We start from the raw sequence: 21,314 nt of genomic DNA, 5'->3' as shown, positions 1-21,314 counted from the left end.
CTACTAAATGATAAAAATAAATTGAATTTTATCTTTTTGAACATAAATTTATAAAATAGATTTGATTATGTTGATTACAATATGATAAAAATGCAAAGATTGTGTTTTACCTTACAGACTGAAATTGTATGTAAGAAAGAATAGAGAAATTTATAACAATAATCAAGAGGTTGAAGATCTATATATTTATAACTCGATTAAAAAACTAAATCATTTTAATATGCTTTGTTCTAACTATAACTGTTTATTTAAGATTTCTTAAAGTTCGGCACAAATCCTATTACACATATCAGTTTTAAAGGAAAAATTAATAGAAGAAGTAAAAATCATAATTAAAATTGATAATTGTTTTTATACTAAACATTTTATGTAACTAATTATATTTTAATTTAGATAAGCATTTTTTTTTTTTTTGTTTACTTTGTTGAAGTTGAACTCTTGTGATTATTGTCTTATTAAGACGCTGATTAAAAATAGTAATTTATTAGAAAATATTATGTACATACATTGCTTATTCTAATTTATAAAATTATCTTAATATGACTTTTTTAATTACAAAAAGTTGTATTATCTATTAAAATATCGAATTGGATTATTATTTCCAAAATAAAGATTTTTGTGTGTGTATATATATAATTGTGACTTACTAGATAAGTAACCAATGTGTACTTTTTATAAGAATATATTTATTTATTTATGTTTGAAAATTTGAAATTTGATTTTTTTTTGTTTGTGTTAATTTGTGTAACTTCTCGACAAAATAAGACTTATACATTTTTAGACATTACATAAAATTTACTGGTAGTTGTAAAAAAAACACAAACAAAATGATGTATTTTAAAAAATATCAAATTAAATTGGTTTCAGCTATACCAAATTTATGTTTAACAAACTACAAGATCCTAAGTTACTAATATCAATTATATTTTCTATACAATTAATAATTACAAGTTGAGGTAAAAGATATCAAAGTTGTCTTTTTTACATATTAGTAGTAATAGCTATTTACAAGCTTTAAAATAAATTAATTATTTCTATAAAGCTACCATTAATATGAAATACTATTTAAAAAATACATATATTCAAGTTTGAATAAAATTCTATTGAAATCAATAAAAAGAATACTTTTTTGTTTTTTTGATATTTTGTAAGAAAACATTAAGAATAGTTCTTACTAGTAGTATTTTAACATTTTATCGCATGTTACATAATCAAATTTCACTATTACTTTGAATATTTAAAATTAAAAAATGATTATAATTATTTAGTCAATCACTTAATAATACATCTATGTATATACTTAAGCATCACATTATGTCTTAAGATATTTTGATATGTTATGTGAAAAAAATATAAGAAGAGAGATTAACTTTTAACTAATTAGGACTAGATATGACAATTAAATATATAAGAGATGCTTTTATTCAAATATAAATTAGAACAAATAAGTGAAGTTGTATCATTATGCTAGCTATTTTTGCTCAAACTACAGCACAATCAATTTTTTATTAATACTATCTTACAAAAAATATTCTTCTTTAAGTTATCAAAATAATTTACAAAAAAATATTTTAAAGATTTTTAGTTATTATAGATTTTTTTCAAATTATTTTAATTGATTATAAAAAACGTGATTGAAAATTTAACTTGTTGATTGCAAAATAATTTGAAAAAATAATTAATAGAATATTTATATATATATATATATATATATATATATATCATTTAAGAAATCTAAGAAATCATGCAAAATATTTTCATATAATAAGCTTAATATTCTATCAAGTCACCAAATTATTCAATATGATTATAAAGTTTTATGTAAAGCTTCAAATATTCTTTTACTTTTTTTTTTAAATTAACAGTATACTTCATACGATTTTTAGAAAATACATAGGTAAAAATACGTTTTTTAGAAAATATTGAATAGTTTTTCTAGATATGGATTCAATCTTTAGGTGCATCATGTGCTTACATAGTTTTTTTAGAAAAGTGTGTTTTAACTTTGACACTTGTCTCAAGAATATTGTAATAATCTATATATATATATATATATATATGTCCTTTTATTTTTGAATCGTATGTTAATATATTATTTTGTTACAATTTATTTGGATGTGTGTTCTTTATATTTTGACCAAATTAGTCATTGCATTATGTGCATTAAGTTTTATAGAAAATATTTACCAGATTTTTTCTTATTAGACAATTTATTTTATTCATAGAGTTTTCATAAGATGACAATATTTCTTGTCAATTATAATTACCATCTACAATTTGGGGTTCTTTTTTCTTTTTGAAGTTGATTATAAAACTAAAAATTCTTTATTGAATAAATCATTAATGATTTGTAAAAAAATAATAGCCTTACTATAAAAATTCAAAAAAAACCAATTCAATTAATTTTAAAGAATAAAAAAAATAGTGATAAGTTACTTTATTATAAAATCAGGGTATATTATTATAACTGAGTTTTAATATTTTAAGGCTTAAAATATTAATTTTTTTAAAAAAAAAATCACATTTGAAATAATTACCAATATCAATAAATTTATTATTCCTTTTTCTTTTCCAAATTCTTTTGTAGAATCTTAAAAATTGTTCAACATGCCAAAAAATATAATAGATAGTTTTTGTTAAATTAGATAATAATGAAAACTTAAGATTAAATAATTTTTAACATTGAAGTGTCACAAAAAAAATTATAAATAACTTTTGTACATTAGCATGGATATGATATTAGTGTGCACAAATTGGAGTTGTCTAAGAATATTGCATGTGTACTATAAAACTTCTCTAAACTTTGTTATCAACATTGAACTTAATCAAAGACCAACCATTAAGAAAAGTAGTTGGTTTGTTTAAATATAAGAATAATATATATATATATATATATATATATATATAGATATATATGTATATATATATTTGTAAATATTTTTGTAATTTATTATATTGTAAATATTTTATAATTTTTTTATTATGCAAGATGGATAAATAGCATCTAATACATTTATTTTTAAAATATATTATTTGAATTATTTTATATTAAAAAAAAACCATTTAGATTCTTAAAATTTTAGTATTGAATTTAAAATAAAAATAAATCACTTGTTTATATTTTTATTTATTTTTTTAAATAGATGGAGATATAACTTTAAATTCAAATTTAGTACATGGTGATACTAATAGAAGTTGTTACTACACAAGATGACATATTATGTTTGTAATAGAAGGAGGTTATAAAAGCTTTAACAATAATTAGGTAACAAGGTCATCTTTTTAAGAACTTTTTAGTCTCTAAGATATTTCCATAAAAGATCTTTTTAATATTTTTAGATATATTGTGATTCTTAAAATCTCTCATTGAAGTATGCAACTAATTGGTATACTATAACTAAAGAGGCAAGACAAAAGACACCAAATTTTTATAATAGTGTTAAATTATAAAATAATATATGTATCTATGTTTGTGTATATATATATATATATATATATGCATGTGTAAAATACATAATATATATTTTTAAATTAAATAAAATTTTCTTACTTTAATATATTATTATTTTAATTTAATCTAATTTATAACTTTTGATGTAAGTAGTTTTATAAGATAATTTAAATTATAATTAAAAGTAAGATAAATATCAAACTCTTTTCTTTTAAAGACCTTAAATGCATATATATATATATAATATTAACACATATTAATTGTTTTTAGTATTAAACTGAAAAAGCAAGATATTTTGCTTTATAAGTATTAAAGCATCGTGCAGATTTCTTAGATTTGTTTTTGTTTTATTAGAAAATACATTTAAAATTAATAGAATTTACTATAAAAATAAATTTAAAAATATTTTTTTATTATTCAACTATTTATTAATCTTAGTCTATAAGCATCTTTTGCTTCAAAGTTTTATCATACATCTTTGATTAAAAATTAAGGCTTTGAATATAAAAATGTTTAGTTTTATATACTAAAAACACATTACGTTTTTTTAAAAAACACCATGTAAATTATTTGATCATCTGATTCAAATTTAAATCCAGCACCTCATTCAATAAGAACAAATCATATACATTCCAGCACTATGAAAACTCAAACCAGCTTAAATGTTTTAATTCCATGCATCATTCCTATATGAATCATAAATTCTCCATTTCAACTTGGCTGATAGAGGTTTCTTTTTTGGATAAGATCTTTTTTTATTTACAAGTATGTTTTGGTCACCACTTCGAAATGTGCCTCAGTATCCTTTATAAATTATTCTATTTTTTGATTTATGAATATGTCCAAATTTAGTTAATTTATTAATAATTTGGTTAAAGGATTTTTCTAAAATTTCAATATCACAAGTACGGGTTATGTTTAATTATCAAACCAACCCACATCATGATAGCAATGTCTTCAAATTATTTCATTCTAATTATTGGCAAATCTGTTAAAAAAACAATTCTCCAACTAGTCTCATGGTATTTCCATAAACACTCACTGGTGTTTGAATACTACACACCCCAAATAACAAAATAATGATTTACAACCAACATCTCCATTGCCAAGTTTGCTGAAAATGAACTACAATATCTACTCTGAGGACCAGTAAGTCCATGCCAAGTTGAAGTCAATAAAGCACAAGATTCATTCCAAGCACAAAGTCCTTTTCACCAACAACCAACAACCAAAATAAATATATATATATATATATATATATATGTATTTGAAAAAGCATGTTTGATTTTAGAAACAGACTCTCAACCCTTCGAGCACATCCAAAAACCATGTCCAAGAGACCCTTTTTACACTCTTTTATCATGCTTCATGTTGACTTCAAGTGCACAGACAATCCCACTTTTGATAATATCAAAGCACCAGCACCAGTAAGTAAAATGCGAAATATTAATATTGCCCATACTACTAATAATAATAATAACCACTAATAACCATGCAACTATCCACGCAATGTGCTGAGCTGGAAAAAACGACCACGCAAGGTGCCAGCTAAGGCGAACGAACCCACATCCATCCACACAAACATCAATCCACATACTTTCATCGAAATGGATGGATGAAGGTCCTCCTCGCCAGAAAAGGTCCGTCCGGCGATGGCGATGGCGATGGCGATGCGCTGTAACGGAGTCAGTCAATCAGTCACAAAAGCCCCACACCAGATCGATCGATAGATCGAAAGATCACTACCATCACCAGCAGCGATCCCTCCGCTTCAGGAGGGTCACAAGCGAATGAATTTGTCACACCGAATTCGGTAGCAGCAACCCCCAATTGCAGTGACGGCGATGCCCGCCAGTGGTCTCGTGGAACCGGCATCTGGGGCAGCAGCCGGGTCCAATTCCCTCCTCCACTGGGATCATCTGCATGAGCGACGACGACGACGTCCCACGGGGAGACGTGATCCGATCGAGGTTGCCGCGTCCAGATTCTTCAATGCGCCGCAGCATCTTTTTTCTTTCCGGCATCTTGTCTGAAGAAGAAGAGGAAGAGGAGAGACTTAGGAGACGAAGGGAGTGGGGCGAATTGGGTCTCTCCAGTCGGAGTTGGGAGCTGAGCGGGTGTGTGTGTGTGCCTGTGAAGGGTGAGGTGCATCATGTCGTGGAGCTCGGGCTTTTGAAGGTAGATTCTTATTTGGAGAGGCTCGGAGTGAGCTTTAGGATTTCGGCATGAGTTTTCGCGCTGTGGGGGATTTTCCGGCGTGTGGTCTGATTGTTGACGAGTATGAGGTGTGGAGTTTCGTGAGAGCTGGTGAGATGGGGAGGTCCTACGACCTTCTTGCACGCAAAGCAAATGTCTTCATTGTTGATCGTGGGGTCCCAGTTCTTCGGTCTCTGTGGACGGTTGAGCTTTGGTTGTGTCTCTCTCTATTGTTTCCTGTCAGTCTGGTGAGTCCAAGAACTGGAAAGTTAGGGCTATGGATCTCCTTATCAAGAATTATACCTCGATATGTTTGGGACGTTTTTTTGGACAAAGATGCAGAGATGCCTTCTGAGGATGTTGGTTCTGTTCTATGCTTTTGTTGAGCAAGGTCATGAATTCGAATTAGACGCTTGAGAAGCACTGGATACATCGTGCAGCATCTTGACATTCTATCATACACGACTTGAAGTTTTCTCTGAAAAGGGCACTGAATTTCAATTGTGAGACCTCAGAAACTGAATTTGTCTGGACAAAGATCTAAGCTCGTACTTCTCTTTTCTCATGTTATCGCAATCTTTGTACTTCTCGTGGAGTTGGCAATTGTGCTGCTGCATGTGCATTTCTGTAGCTAGTCTTGACATTCCTGCTTCGTCTTACCCTTCTCTCTGAATTCCTCCCGCTACAGTGTCCTCTAGAGATTTGTAGAGAAACAGAGTAGCTTGATTATCGGGGCTTGTATTGTCCGCTGCGATAAGCTCCGCATCTTCTCCCATGGAAGTTGTGGTCATGAGTATACAAGGGAGGTTGGCTGGTTTGAAATTAATTAATTGGGAAGGTCTGCAGGTGAACTGGAAACTAAGCTGGGATCGTGCCTTTCACAAAATGTCGCTTTTTCATCTGTGGTTTGACTGTTTCCGTCGATTTTTCAGCTGTATTCTCTCAATCGAGCGCAGAATGCACCTAATCTTGTCATCTTTGTGGTGTTTTCTCCTTATGCCCTGTCTAAGATTATATTCTTAACAACACGAAATGATATTAATCGTTGCAAGTGTTTCGTCTCATTGCAGGAGATTCCTTAGCTGGAGCTGGAAACTGATGAAGCTACTATGCTTCTTTTCTTCTTCGAGGTTGGGGCGATGCAGCGTATTCTACCACTCGCTTATCAGTGGAAACATACAATACGTGCTCTAGCATTTTTATTTCCCATGCAGAAGAAATCTATTGACAGAATAACTAAAAGTACCGGCTGGTGATTCCTTACCATTTTTACGAATCGAGCGTCTTCACGGAGTTATTCAAGGACGAAAATATTATCAAACGGGAAATAATTTTGCGTTTCCCAAAGCCAGACACTATGGGAGGATGCTGCCAAAAGCAGGTTCGTGAGCATGTGGAGACTTCGAAACAGTCTGCTGTGGTGCCGTCTTGGGCATCATCGCCAGCATACGAAGACGAAGGTACAAGAAAAGTAAAATTGGTCGGAGACGTCACTTGTCCATACACACAACGCGTGCGCATCGCACTTCTGGAGAAGGTACAAATTTATCAATCAGAAGTTGTTCATTGCAAGGACCTGCTTACATGCATGCTTTAAGACCTCTTATATCCTCATTCTACATAAGGATCACCTGGAGGTTGTTCTAAAAGAGTTTCTATTGAATCAAGCATTGGTTATTTTGTCACCAGTTTACAAGTTTTGGTGAGTGGTAAGCGATTATTATAACTTAGAAGCGTCCTTCGTATTTTGGTATGCTCACTATCATCCTGGTTGTATTGATACCATAATTTTATGACATCTTTGCAGGGCGTACCAGTGGAAGCCTCCTTGGTGATGCCAGATGATCTTAGAGGTTGCAAGGGAGAGGATTTGGGCACTATTAGTCCAGATGGAAAGTTCCCAGTTTTTCAGCATGGAGATCGCAAAATTACAGGCTCCGTTGACTCAATTTTGGCTTATGTCGAAGAAAACTTTGAGAATTCCCTACTTCCAAACGGGCTAGAGAAAGAAGTAGCACAGTGGGTTTCTTACATTCGAGATCACTTCAGTAATGTTATTGAGGATGCATTACACAACGGGGATCCATATGCACAGGACTCCTTAGAGGCAAGGTTGAATGAATCATTGGCACATTTAGATAGTGGGCTAGAGTTACATCACAAAGAGGGCAAACATTTTCTGGGCTCTAAGTTCACACTTGTGGATGTCTACCTCATACCCTTTCTCTCTTTGATGGATCTTATTACATACATCCGAGGCTTTGCGATAAATCCTTCTTACTCGAGATTGTGTGCATACAAGTCTGCCATGTGCACTTTTAAATGCTATAAGCCTGTGCAAGTGGGAACCGAGCTGTCGAAAACAATCTTGGTTAAATCCTCAATAGAGAAACCTTCTCAACCGATGGTCTGCATGACTCTTTTGCAACATAAGAGTATACTCCGGCATTTGGATGCCTTTGTCAAGCTTGTGAAGGAACTTGATAGTATTAACAGGAAAACCTCACTGGATTCCGTGCAAAGGACCATCTTCGGAACGCGATTGAAGGAGGTTCCCAAATTGTATGGACGTCTGCTGGAGCTCCTGCAAGAGCATGCCCAGATGGAGGAAAGAATTATATTCCCAGCGCTCGAAACGGCTGACCAAGGTATATAATCAAGTAAGACTCTTGCTTGTTCAGTTTTCGGTAGTTCTGCACACGATTCATTCACATTTTAGTGGGGTGAAACAATTTTACTGTTACTTACTCTGCACAACGAAGTCAATTGGATACCCGTTTTTGAAGTGTAACACTTGTAATGCCTTGAAGTGTAGTGTCTGTTGTTTTGGTAAAGTGCAATTGGTATTAGGAATTTCAGATTCATTTTTGTCATTTGCTTGCTAAAACTGAAATTTACGGTCTTATTGCTGATGTGTCAGCGCTCACTGAATCTGCAATAAAAGATCATGCCCGAGACTTGCCTGTGATGAATGGAATTCGGGAGGATATCAAAGGTATTATGAGCTTGAGACAGGGCAACTTCGACCATCGGGAAGCACTGTCTGCCCTTGCTCGTCGTGTGGAAGCCTTTGAGGTCAGTGAAAATCAAAAACAATTTTCACTTCAATAGCCTTTCCACAAGATCTTTAAGACTTAACACTTTCTGCCATTCTGCTGTTTAACCAATAGATTTCCGAAATCAAAAAAGTAAACCTGGTCCACGCATGACAGGATACGGATGTGCGATGAATATTGGATTTAATATTTCGTTACACGAGCTAAGAAGATTAGAGCCTCTCAGAATTTGCAGTTGTTTACTAGTATTGGAATGATTGTCATTAGGTCCATGCGAAGGAACACTTCCAGGGAGAAGAAAAGGAGCAACTTCCACTTCTAGAGGCGGCTGGATTCGCGACCAACAAGCAGCAGGCGATGTTAGGGCAGTCTTTCCTGGTTATGGAGGTCTCCCACTCCAGATTGTTACCCTACTTACTTGAAGCGCTGAAGCCCCATGAAGTTCATCAATACTTGGGTATCATGAAGTCTTCAACCTCAGATACAGAAAATTGTTGTACACTACCAAAAATTGCGCAGGCTTTGAATAACGATGAGTTTGAATACGTCCGGAAGGTGGCTCTAGACAGAATTCCATCGCTTGGTCCGCTGCAGCACACGAAGCTCCAATATCGACCCAGTATGGCCCGAGGGTGATCTGGCTGTGCCTTCAGTTTGGATGTGTGAAATTTTTGACCTGCACTAAACCTCAGAGCTTGATATCACTTTAGGTCACGAAGCCGTCCTTTACATTGCTCTAAGCTTCGTCCTTTACATTGCTCTTTAGGTACAGCAGAAATGGGTACTTCGTAGCCCTGTCTAGGAAGTTGCGTTGACTTGACCAATGTGGCCAATATCCAACCCTCCATGTATTTTAATTGGGAAGAGTCAAATATAGTGGTCTCATGTACATTCTGAGCAGGATACTAGCAGCTGGGTCATTGCTTCAGTGTTAAGCCAAATTAAGGATGGTTTGAAGATACTCTGAGGGCCCGACTTGTTTGATTGAAGACATGACAAAAAAGGTGCAGGAGCCTTACAGCACGCGATCCTTACGGTTGTACAATATGTTGGGTTTCTTGACTAAGCAACTCCCTCTGAAGAAGGAAACAAAGCAGATGGAAGTGGGAGTTTGTTTGTTCTAATTAACGAGCTTGAAGAGGTTTGTGAATATGTTGAATGGATCTAGCAATTTTAGGATGTGCCTTTACGACTGCTAGAGTTTTGCAGAGTAACCCTCTGGCAGGGTCCATAGAGGAAATAAATCTGATACATACTGCCTAGAAGGCTACGTTGTTAGCACGTTGTTCGAGTAACCCAGATGCTTGTGTTAGCTGCTTCATTTTTACTGGTTTCGACATTTTAATTTGTAAATTCCTGTCAGTGATGAATGCAAGGATCTACGTGCATTTGCAGCATTTGTCCAGGAATGGTGGTGATTGTATCAAAAGTCATTTCGTCAGGCAATGAAGGTTGAAGTTCTTTTTACTTGAGCTTTGGATGCTGCCAGGTTGATCATGTAGCAAATTTAGCGGACTTCTTCATCGTGCTATTCTTTCAATGTCTTTGTACAGGAAACTTGGGAATCCTTGGACGATCCACACTACATTTATATATAACGCTCTTGGTCTTCCAAAAACTTGGAGAAACCAACAGAAACGGATTGGAAGAAATTCCACGTGAATCAAGTGTGCAAGAAGCCAAATTATGCTTGGAAAATTACAAACACTAACAAATGAAAACAACCCACGATCAAATTCGAGCATTTTTTTATTTAGAAGTAGCATTTCTGTGAGGCGCATCTGGAATGCAGTTTGTGAGATTACTTCACCATCTCATTGAGATTGCACCAAGCCGAGAAAATAGACCATCAAGAATCGTACCTAGGTAATTCAATAGTCCAAGACCAACATTAACCATTGACCAAGCACTTTTAGTGTCGAAATATCGACTTAAATTGGAGGATATATCGCAATGTCTCACTTCAAACTTGTTATTGAATGAATCCTACGGTGAATATCACCAGCGAAAGCACGATAAATGTCAGTCAGAAGAAAAGCAAAGAAAGAAAGGAAACAAAAAAAAAAACGTTTAGGATTACAGTCAGCGGCAACAGTTCCTTTTCACATACATTAAAACAATCCAAGCTAGCCCACAGCACCGAAAGAGGCTACAGCTCTAGCGATGCATGTGAAGAAACCCATGCACTGGAGTCCTTGGAAAATCCATGGAGGGATAAATCGTCGGGATTCAGCTGAAATAAGCACCGATGCATGTGCCTTCTCACCTGCGTAATGTGGTTACAAAACCGTCATCTTTTTTTTTTATCTCAAACGCAACTCCGAACAGTTCGCGCAATCCCTGCGATGGGTTCTAGTGCACACAGCAACTACCATGGCCTTCCCTGTCCCACGCACACCCTCAGAGACTCACCCGTGAACTACCCAAATGCAACAATGCGAATGACTATTTACCATAGACCCTACCCGAAGAAACACTAGACAAAAAACCGGGAATTTCGGAGGGGACCATTCAGGCAAGCAAGCGACGCAATCTCGCACGTCTGTTTTCAGGTACACCCACAATGTGCCATGTTCGTGAAGATGTCGCCGCACACACACTCACGGTCTTTATCACACACGACTCCTTTGCAGATCTCCCGGTTGGTTACGAAGCGATCTGAGGAAGCAGCGATGTCGATACGAATCACGGACAAAAGGGCCAGTTGATCCCCTTTTGCCCTTGGCAACGATCTGAACGAGCTCGTGCTTTGCTTGTAGCTTGACTTGGTTGTTCCGTTTCTCATCAGAGAACAATGCCGCCGCCGCCGCCGAGGCTCGCCGACGTTGACTTCCAGGTTACGCTGTTTCGTGGAAGGCTTCTCTCTCTTTGCTTCGTGCCACGTAGATTTTAAGCGCCACATGGACAAAACTTGTGAGAACAAGTGGCATGACACTTGTTCGTATCTGGTTGGTTACACGACCCCTTCCCCCACTAACTCAGCACAGCACTATCAGGTACGTGCTTGTAAGTGATTAGACATTTGGGTAGATAGATAACGTTTTTTCATTGAATAATATGTGCATTATTTATTTATTTCATTACATATCTCTCTCTCTCTCTCTCTATATATATGTGTGTATATAGATATGTGAAGGATTTGTTTATTCCACTGCCTTAAAAGTTAGTTGCCTTTGTTCCAAGTGGGTGGGAGTATTTGTATTTCCTGGGAGTATGTGTGTGTGTGTGTGTGTGTTTGTATGTATGCAAATAAGAATGGAAAATAGAATATCGCAAATTATATCTGATTGTCTTGGAATCTGGGAGAAACGTCACATCCTACTCGTGAATTCAGAGTGATGATTTTAAAATCTATCTCCCAAGTATTGGTGAGTTGTAATGAGTCAGAAGTTACGAGATTCCAATTATTTGCATGAGTTTTGAAAGGCATAGTAGTGTCACAAGAAACATACACATGACGTGTATTGATCATTTAAATCCAAAAAAATAAAAATAAATTAATAATGTTTGTGAAGATTTAATGCTTAGTGGTGTTGATCCTTCTTTGCTTTTTGTTTTTTTTTGTTTTTGTTTGTTTGTTTGTTTGTTTTTCCCCTCTTAGATTTAACATACTAGCCAGTGAGGATTTGAAAGAAACTGAGCTTAGAAACCATTACGAGGCATATATATATATATATATATATAGAAAATTATAATTATTAATAACAAAATATTTTATTTTTTAAAAAAAATCAAGTAATTACACTTAAGGCCTTAAATTGAAACAAGAATCATTTGACTTTTAGTTTTTTAAAGTACAAAAAGTCACAAAACAACCTATTGCCACTCTCTTTTTATTCTTCTTCTTTTCTTCTCCTTTTATTATTATTTTCTTAATATTTTAAATCGTAAAAAGTGTAATATTATAAAATAAATATCTCTTAAAAATAAATATGTAAATATTTATTGTGAATCCATTATTCACTTGATTTAATACAAAAAATACATAGTCCATAATTAAATCATATTTTGATAAAACGTAATAATTTCAAAAAGAAGTAATGTGTCTCTGTTTAATAATATTTTTTTAGTATAATTAATAATAATAAATTTAGAAATCTATAATATTCTCAAATTTTAAAATATTTTTTAAATTATGAAATATCTCTCTTCAAAATCAGGTTTTGAAGATTAATAAAGCCTTGAAGAGTTTGTAATCTTGACTTTTGCACACATGTTAAAAGTGTGTATAAATTTTTGACATGTTTGTAGAATTTTTCTTCAATAATCATCTTGTAAGATTTATTTATTTATTTATTTGGATTTTTGAAAATGTTTAGTTTCTAGATGATTGGATTGTACTTCTAAGCCTCTAAGTTGATTTAATCATTAAAAAAAAAAAAAAAAAAAAAAAAAAAGTCCATTGAAATCAACCAAATTATAATAGAATTTTTTAATTCTATCTTTTTCTACTTCTATGGGACCTTTAGAAACCCTTAGAATGATTAAGAATGAATTTGGTTCAGGACAATCCCTCTTTTATAACTTCTACACACTTGCAAGTTTATCAATATCTCTTACTTAAATGGGTTAATTTTATAGCTTTTTGGTTAAATCTAAACACTTGGAAGAGTCACTTCAATACCTATGACACAGAAGAAATCTTTCATTTTACCTTAATGAGCTCGATCAATTCAGTGTAAAAGTTGAAATAAATATATCAATATACTATCAGAAAACACAATGTTAATAGAAACATCAACAGGGGCTGTTTTAAGTGTATTAGGTTATGTTTTTTGTGTCTTGTAAAATTTGGAAAAAAAATAGAAAACAGAAACAAACAGTGTGGACGATTATAAAACTGGTGGCCTTTATTTGTTTTCTGTAAAAGGAAATAATCAACTCTTAAAAATAAAACGAAACTGCATGAAAAGAAAAAATAACATATAGAACAAAATAAAAGTATTGGTTAGATAGGATAAAATAAAAAATTCTATTTACCATGTAAAAGTTGAGGATTCTCATTTTAATTAAGTTTCATAATAGTCTCATTTAATTAAATTAATAATAATAATCGTTTAGTTTGTTAAATGAGTGGCACTAAAGGTAGTTATGAGCAAATGAGTTATAAAAACTTAGATGTAATGGCTTTAATAATTTATGTTCCCAAAAGAATCAATTACGGAGTTTAATTTTCTCTTGTTCTCTCTCCATTTCCAAAAAAATTAAAAAAATAAAAAATAATTTAAACATTTTCTGATAGAATTTTTTTAGTACATTTGCAATATATATATATATATATATATATATATATATTATCAGATAATAAAATAATGTTTTTTTTGAATTAAAATTGCAAAATAATACACATTTGTTTACTTGTGAAGGAATATGAGTTTTCTTATTATAAATAAAATAAGATTGATAAAAAGAAAAATAATACAAACATTAACAAAAAAAGAATTTTTGCAAGATCAAAACTTCAACCCATGCAAAACAACTTTTTGATATTGCACAACTTCTTCAAACTTTTATAATTGTGAATATGGTAATTTATTTGTTAAATTTTTCAAAATATAAAACAGGGTTAATATCTTCTGTTTTATTAGCATTCAAATATATTATAGAATTAACTGAATTATTAGAAACAATTGTGAATTTCATAATCCTCCTCTTTTATAATATAACATTGTTATGTGAAATAAAAATGTCGTCTGCAAAAACAAACATCTCTTATTGAACAAGAAAATAAAAGTAATCTAAAAATAAAAAGTTTAAAAAATACTTAAGTTCTATATTTTTTTTTTCATTATTTAAATTGTGCTTGACTAACTTTTTCTAAAAATTGAATTTTAAATTAACATGGCCCTATAAATATCAGGTTTAAGAAATAAATAATAATAATTTACAATCATTGGAATAAGTTGCACAATCATTTATTTTGCATTTATAGTTATTTTTTAAAAATTTTACATGGAAGAAAATGAATCCTTACTAAGTGATGTAAGTATTATTGATTAATGAAGGAATATGACACCAAACACAAATACAGGAGAGAAAAGAATAAAAAATAAATACAGATAGAACCCAAAGTTGTTTATTGCAAAGCACTTGTAAAAGCATAAAAATAAGTATTTAATAAATACATAATTTATAATGTGCTTCTTGAAATAATATTTATTTGAGAAAAAAATCTTAATTTTTAAAAAAAAAAGATTGTCATGATGGCTTAATCAACAAGGCCATGACAATTATAACTTGATCAACTTGTACGGATCCTTCTACACAAAAAGAATATAGAGAGATAAAGTTGTTTTTTTTTTTTGTTTGTTTGTTTGTTTGTTTGTTTTTTTTTTCACAATTTATACTACATTAATCAGTAGATTGGAGTCCGCATTAAAATAAAATAAGAAACTTTACAAACAAGAGTGTCATAAAAAGAGTGTTTCAAAAGATATTAAAAATAAATAAATATATAAATAATCTAATAGACAGATACAGCATATAATAAGATTTCTATGTAACAACATATGAAGGCATTTGTTTGAACACATTTCATTCCTTGTATGTATTTTAAAATAAAATAATTTTTTTTTTCTTAAAATAATTATTTGGATATAAAAATAATTAAATTTAATAAATTTATTATAATAAACTTATAATTTTATTTACCAAATTAATTTTTTATCACATATATTACATATAAAAATTTTAAAATTAATAATCTTGTAGCTATGGAGACAAAATACAATGAAAGAGTTAGTTCAAACACATCGTGTATAATTTGATGCAAAATCACACTTCTAAATGACATTCTTAAATTGTTTGTATTTAAAATTTTAAAATTTTAAAATTAAACATAAAAATTGCATAATGCAATATAAAATAATAAAATTTCCAATGTAAAGTTATTGATTAAAAAATATATAGTGGTATATCAGAGATTCCATTTACTACAATAAGAGTTTTGAAGGGAAGAGTGCAAAAAAATTATGAGAAGAAAAAAATATTACTATTATTTATATTAATTTCTCATATAACTTTAATAAGTTCAAAATTGGTTTTTTTTGAGTTTTTGTCATTTTTCTGGTTGTTGTAACAAATGAAATAATTAGCAACAAGATTGAAAACGTTTTTTTAGAATAAAGCGAATAAATTATTTTAATCATGGTAAAAAGATTTCAGTTAGTTAGATTTGTCACACTTTTGAGGCCATTTTACTGGAAGTTTATTAATCTAAATTTCCTTACATTAATTTAAATCTTTTCTTAATTTTTTGAAAGGACTTCACTTGCTGTATCAATCATGCTAAAATAAAATTATATGTATATATATATAGTTATAGTTATGAATACTTTTTTACATTAAGTTGGTGGATTATAGTATTTTTCATAGTTTGAATGGTGAATTAGAAACCAGCTTCAATAACATAAATTGCAACATCCATTTTATACTAACATCAGTAAGTATTAATGTTTTACCTATCAGCAATTTTGTTTTTTGCATTAAGACCTTCGAATGGAGATAAATTTAATTTTGTGACTGAATCCATATTTGATTGTATTGTCCTAACATCCTAACATTCACTTTTTACTTGTAGCTCTATCATCTTTCTTGGTTATAGTATGCATACACTTATTGTAATGATATATCTGTTTCATTTTCACTTACTATTGTTTTAGATATTCTTTATGCAAGTTTGGACATTCAATTGGTTCATAGCAAAGATAAATAAATAATTTGATATCTTCATATGTTAATTACAAAGACAAATAGAATTCATTAGAAACCTTACTAGAAGCAAAAATATTACATGTTATTTGAATCAAAGCATAAAACCATTCAAAGATAGATGTTACTATCTAAAGGCATAATCATGCACAAGTTGATAAAAAAAATATATAATCAGTTATTTACAATTAAGACACTCAAAAATATTAGGTCAATTAATTTTTTGAATATTTTTAATGGCTAGTTATAACCCCTAATTCTTATGAACAGAAAGGTCTATTTTTATATAAAAATAATAAATAAATAAATCTCTATTTATATGAAAATAAAAGGTGTTTCTCCACATTTAGGATGTATTCTTTTTAAAGACTAATTGAGTGACTTTGCATTAAAATAAATAAATAAATAAAATAAATAACAATAAAACTGAGTACAACCAATGCAATTTGTTTTCCACACCATGTGAACAATGTAGATAACTTTATTGTATTTTTAGTATTAAAAATGATGATGCAAGATTAGCACACACACACACAAATTTATCCGGAAATTATACAATATAATAATATGGCACATTTGGTATAATTTTGAAATTCATAAAACAAATTAATTGCCAATGATGGTTTAAAGAAGAACAGAAATCAAATGATCTTTATTCAAACATATTTATCAACAAAAAAATCCAGAGATTTCAAAACTTGGATCACCATATTTTTCATTTGGTAGTTAAGATATTCATTGGTAATTGATAAATAACGTTATTTCAAATAAATAAAAAGTACATATACACAGATCCAAAAGTACACAGCAAGAAGAAGAAACATTATTTTTGGGAAAATGCATTTAGAAAAAAAGTATAGAAAAAATTGTAACATAATTCACAGTAAGTTTCATTGGAACTTACATTTTTGTAACCTAACTGTCAAGTTTCAATACAAAATGATGAGGCAAGTAGTTACTCCCTCCCTCAGCCCTGATTTCTAGTTTATATTAAGATGAAAGTATTTTAAACAATCAACCTTCTACCTAAATGCAATACAAGGAACCCTTTTTATTTCAAGTGATTAAAATAAATAAATAAATAAATAAATATCCTTTCTAACAAGGAGAAAAATGAATAATAATAATAATAAAAATAAATAAAAGAAGAAGATTTAGTTTCATTGCATCACACAATACCAAGCCAGAAATTGGCACAAGAACCACCAGGATGCTTGCACTCACAAGTTGCATCTCAAATGATTGTAGACTTTCCACACAATTGCCATTTTTCTCACCAAAAGGATGAGGTGGTGCATGATCTAGTTGCAATCTTTTCCCTACTCACACTATCCATGATTCCATTGCTCTCTCTTGCCATATGTATATATATATATATATATATATATAGTATTTCACACTTTTGTATACCTTGTTGCTTGTGCATCATATTCCTAATGTCTTTGTGGTCACTTTCCTTTGAAAAGGCTTGTTATTCAACCTCTAGTCCAACTACTTGGACCATGACTCTACCAAAGCATACTTAGAACCATCCAAGTAAACTCAAAGTCTAAGTCCAACCATGCCTACTATGGAGTGACTAAACTAAACTAACATAGGTATTGACATCAAGTCAACTTCCCCGTCTAAGTGGTTGTTGGTTTCAACCCACAATGGAAACTGGGGATCATCTCTTCAAGCCACATAATATGGAAATATGGGCAATTGGTGAAGGCCAAATGCAAGTCAAATCATAGTAGTATGGTCACCTAGAAAGCATTCTTGACTTGTTTTTATTTATTTATTTATTATTGTTATTGTTTGCATTCACCGTGAATGGTCAATATTATCATTCATGGTTTAGAAAACCTAAGGGATGATGAAAAAATCTTTTGGACAAACAATTGAGTTTGACAATTGCTATTGAAACATTGGAGACTGGATTCTATTCTTTCTTTGTTTTTATCCTATAAATGGATTTCATCAACTATTGCGAGGTGGGGTGTGTTGTATTATTAAAGAGATGAGGGCTCTTTTTGCGAAGGTGCCTTCATTAAAGAGGGGGAGGGAACCTGTACCAGGATGTTCCCCCATGTTTGTTGTTCCCAGTGGGTCTCGAATAGAAGGATTGCTTGGTGTTGTGTGGGCCATGAGATTCTTGTGATCCAAAAACCCTAATAAAGCCCTACATAACATGAAAAAAAGTGGGCCTTAGTAGGCTTCCAACATAGGGACCTCATTTGATAACTCCCATGGAGCACTCAACTGAAATTCAAGGCCTTTCAATCACAACGTATATTTCAGTCTGGAGAATGTACTTCCAAGTGGAACACAGCAGCCATTCAGTTTTTATAGATGAACAACTATATATATATATATATATATATATTCTCCTTGTTTTATTTTATCCCCCCCCCCCATCTTACACCAATGATTTGTTGTTGTTGTTGTTGTTCACTGGGTCACTGAGCCCCCTTTCAGAGCTGCCCAATCCCAATATTATGTATTATTTATGCTTCTTTGTTCCAATGGATGGGATAAAACAAACAACTATAACAAAACAAGGAAAGATTGGGAGAGAATGTGTGAAAAGGTAGCTTCCTCTGCAGGAAGCTGTTGTCTGAAATCACTTGGATCAGTGGACAATTATGTTCAGGCCTTTAGAGGGTGTTATTCTGTACTGGTTGTACTATTAGAGCTGAAAGAAACAAAAAAGAAAAAAGAAAAAAGAAGGAAAAAGAAGTGGAATCTTTCCAATCCATTATTGTTTCTCATATGAAACTATATTGTCACAAACACTACTGTGTGCATGGTTCTGTCTTTATCCACTGCAGTATGTAGTTGTTTCACAAAGTTTGGACAGGCACACTTACCATTACGGGAAAGAAAAAAAGATGAAACAGTTTATTATACTTTGGGATTTGATTCATCTCCTTATTGTTTTCCCTGAATTTGGAGACTAACTTGCATCCACCCATCAAACGTCCAAGTTTTTCTTTATCATTGTGAGTGAGTGAGTTTGTGAACACACACACACACACACACACATATATATATATATATATATATATATAGACACGTATGTGTGTGAGCTTTAAAACACATGTGTCATGTAGTTCATTCTAAACCCTAAAACTGGGGATTATGTAATTAAAATAGTTAAAGTATCATAATGTCCAGAATTAAGATTCCACGATTACCATGTGTTTTCACGAACAATAAGACTCATGAGAACTGTGGAGAACGAGTAATTACACCTGTAATGTTACCGTTCCCTAACCTTTTCCCCGGCCAAAGATGCGGCCTTCCCGTGTGCGACCCGACCTGAGGAGAGTAACGTCGTTTGAGGGAACCTGTGACGTATGCTAGAGTGGGCCGGAGTCAAAGCCCTGGCCTGCACCCCTGGGAACAGTTCCCCATCCTTCGCACGACGTGCCCGTGGGCGCCCCTCGCAGTTCCCCTTTCGCATGACACCCTGGCCCCACACAGGACTTGACACGTGGATTTCTTTATTGAAAGGCTTTACTGTAGTGTTGTGTTCTTAAAATTCAGAATAGATTGAGTTTTTGAAGTAGGTTTCCATTTTCGGCCTTATTCGCTTTAAACCTGGCACATATTTATTATATAATCATTAAAAATAGAAATTTATTGTCTATTATTTAGAATAGCTTATTTTCTCATCCAAAAACCTCTTTTGAATCAATTCATTTGTGAGCTCCTCCCCCACCCCAATCATACTATTTCCTTGTAGATGAATCTTAGTATGGATATGGTACACATCAAAATTTGTGTACTCTTGTTCACCTCTAATTGAATTGCAACAACTAGTCCCACCAATACTTGTAAATACTAATCTAAAAAAATGTTGAAAGGTAGATATAAATAATAAAAATGAAAATAAACACAATAATTCAAAACTTGGAACAAAAATTAAATGTTGTATGAAGCTCAGGTTACATAAATCATGCTTCTGCAGATTTATACATACGTACATACGTTCATCGTAGATTACAATTGTGACCGTGGGCAACGCGGCCCCGAACTTGGGAAGGAGGTAGGAAAGGAGAGGGCGAGGCCGAGGAGGAGGAGGTTGTCGGAAGGAAGTGGAGAGATAGGAGTAGTTGGAGTAGCAGTAGGAGAGGAACCGGGGCCAGGAAATCCGAGGAGATCGACGACACGGAGAGAGGGCAGGGAGAAGGAGTAGGAGAATGGTGATGGCATCGGGACGGAGCAGGCAAAGTCTTGTGACACCGTAGAATAGGAGAATCGAATCTCATCTTCCGAATCGGCTTATTTAACTGGCCCCTAAATTCCTACTAAGGCCGCATCCACATCTGGCACAGCAGGAGGGAGAAGCAGCAGAAGTAGCAGCATCATCAACGCTGGCTAATCTAATCTGGTCTGGTCTGGTCCAGGACTGGGTGTCGTCGAGTCGCCGTGGGGAACCCAGACGAAGCCCAGAGAGAGTGGGTCCATCATTGTCGAACTGTTGGACGGCCATTCAATGATCGAAAGCATCGACTCTCTCGTGCCAATCAGCAGCAGCACGGAATGAAATGCACCACCGTCTGTTGGGCGCGAGTCCCGAATCATCGAGCCTCCCGGAGGTTCGACGACGTTGTCCGACTCTTCTCCCCCCACATCTACGTAGGGTAGGGGACCGTGGGGGGTGGGTTCCAGCTTTCGTAGCCTTGGTGGGCCGAATGTGAAGCGGGGAATGATTGAGCGGCGCATTGTCGTCACCCCAACGTGTTTCCCAGATTTTCGAACACGGGCCGTCTTCTCTTTCCATCGGTCATCAATGATCGCCTCCGTCGTCACTACCACAACCGGAGTTGCAGTTCTCTCAACTAATTAGAGAGTGGGGGCAAACGACATGCAACGGGAGGTTTATTTGTTCGCATCCGGTGTAGGACCATCTG

The 21,314-nt window shown here is 32.8% G+C and overlaps 1 protein-coding gene across 3 annotated transcripts; it reads left to right on the top strand.

The window, feature by feature from the left end:
• Nucleotides 1-5,179: 5,179 nt before the first annotated feature.
• Nucleotides 5,180-10,100, top strand: LOC112280692 (uncharacterized). Of its 3 annotated transcripts, none has more exons than XM_024516498.3 (5): nt 5,180-5,629; nt 6,718-7,184; nt 7,455-8,295; nt 8,568-8,722; nt 8,971-10,100. In XM_024516498.3, the coding sequence occupies exons 2-5, from the start codon at nt 7,005-7,007 to the stop codon at nt 9,337-9,339; spliced, it is 1,545 nt and encodes a 514-aa protein (XP_024372266.1). In that variant the 5' UTR covers nt 5,180-5,629; nt 6,718-7,004; the 3' UTR covers nt 9,340-10,100. The 3 variants fall into 3 exon arrangements, with proteins under 3 accessions (XP_024372266.1, XP_024372267.1, XP_073389214.1); XM_024516499.3 differs by having other exon boundaries at nt 5,485-5,758; XM_073533113.2 differs by lacking the exon at nt 5,180-5,629 and adding an exon at nt 5,981-6,150.
• Nucleotides 10,101-21,314: the final 11,214 nt, after the last annotated feature.

The sequence above is a fragment of the Physcomitrium patens genome, chromosome 3, assembly GCF_059467195.1.
Source record: "Physcomitrium patens ecotype Gransden chromosome 3, ASM5946719v1, whole genome shotgun sequence".
Taxonomy (NCBI): Eukaryota; Viridiplantae; Streptophyta; class Bryopsida; order Funariales; family Funariaceae; genus Physcomitrium; species Physcomitrium patens.
The sequence above is the reverse complement of the archived record's forward strand: the minus strand, read 5'-3'. Positions and strand labels throughout refer to the sequence as shown.

What these genes read in the sequence shown, in the direction of transcription:
- LOC112280692 (XM_024516498.3), top strand. Translation starts at nt 7,005, where the DNA reads ATGGGAGGATGCTGCCAAAAGCAGGTTCGTGAGCATGTGGAGACTTCG. An exon ending in GCATCGCACTTCTGGAGAAG is followed by an intron (nt 7,185 to 7,454) that starts GTACAAATTTAT and finishes ACATCTTTGCAG; the next exon opens with GGCGTACCAGTGGAAGCCTC. An exon ending in GCTCGAAACGGCTGACCAAG is followed by an intron (nt 8,296 to 8,567) that starts GTATATAATCAA and finishes CTGATGTGTCAG; the next exon opens with CGCTCACTGAATCTGCAATA.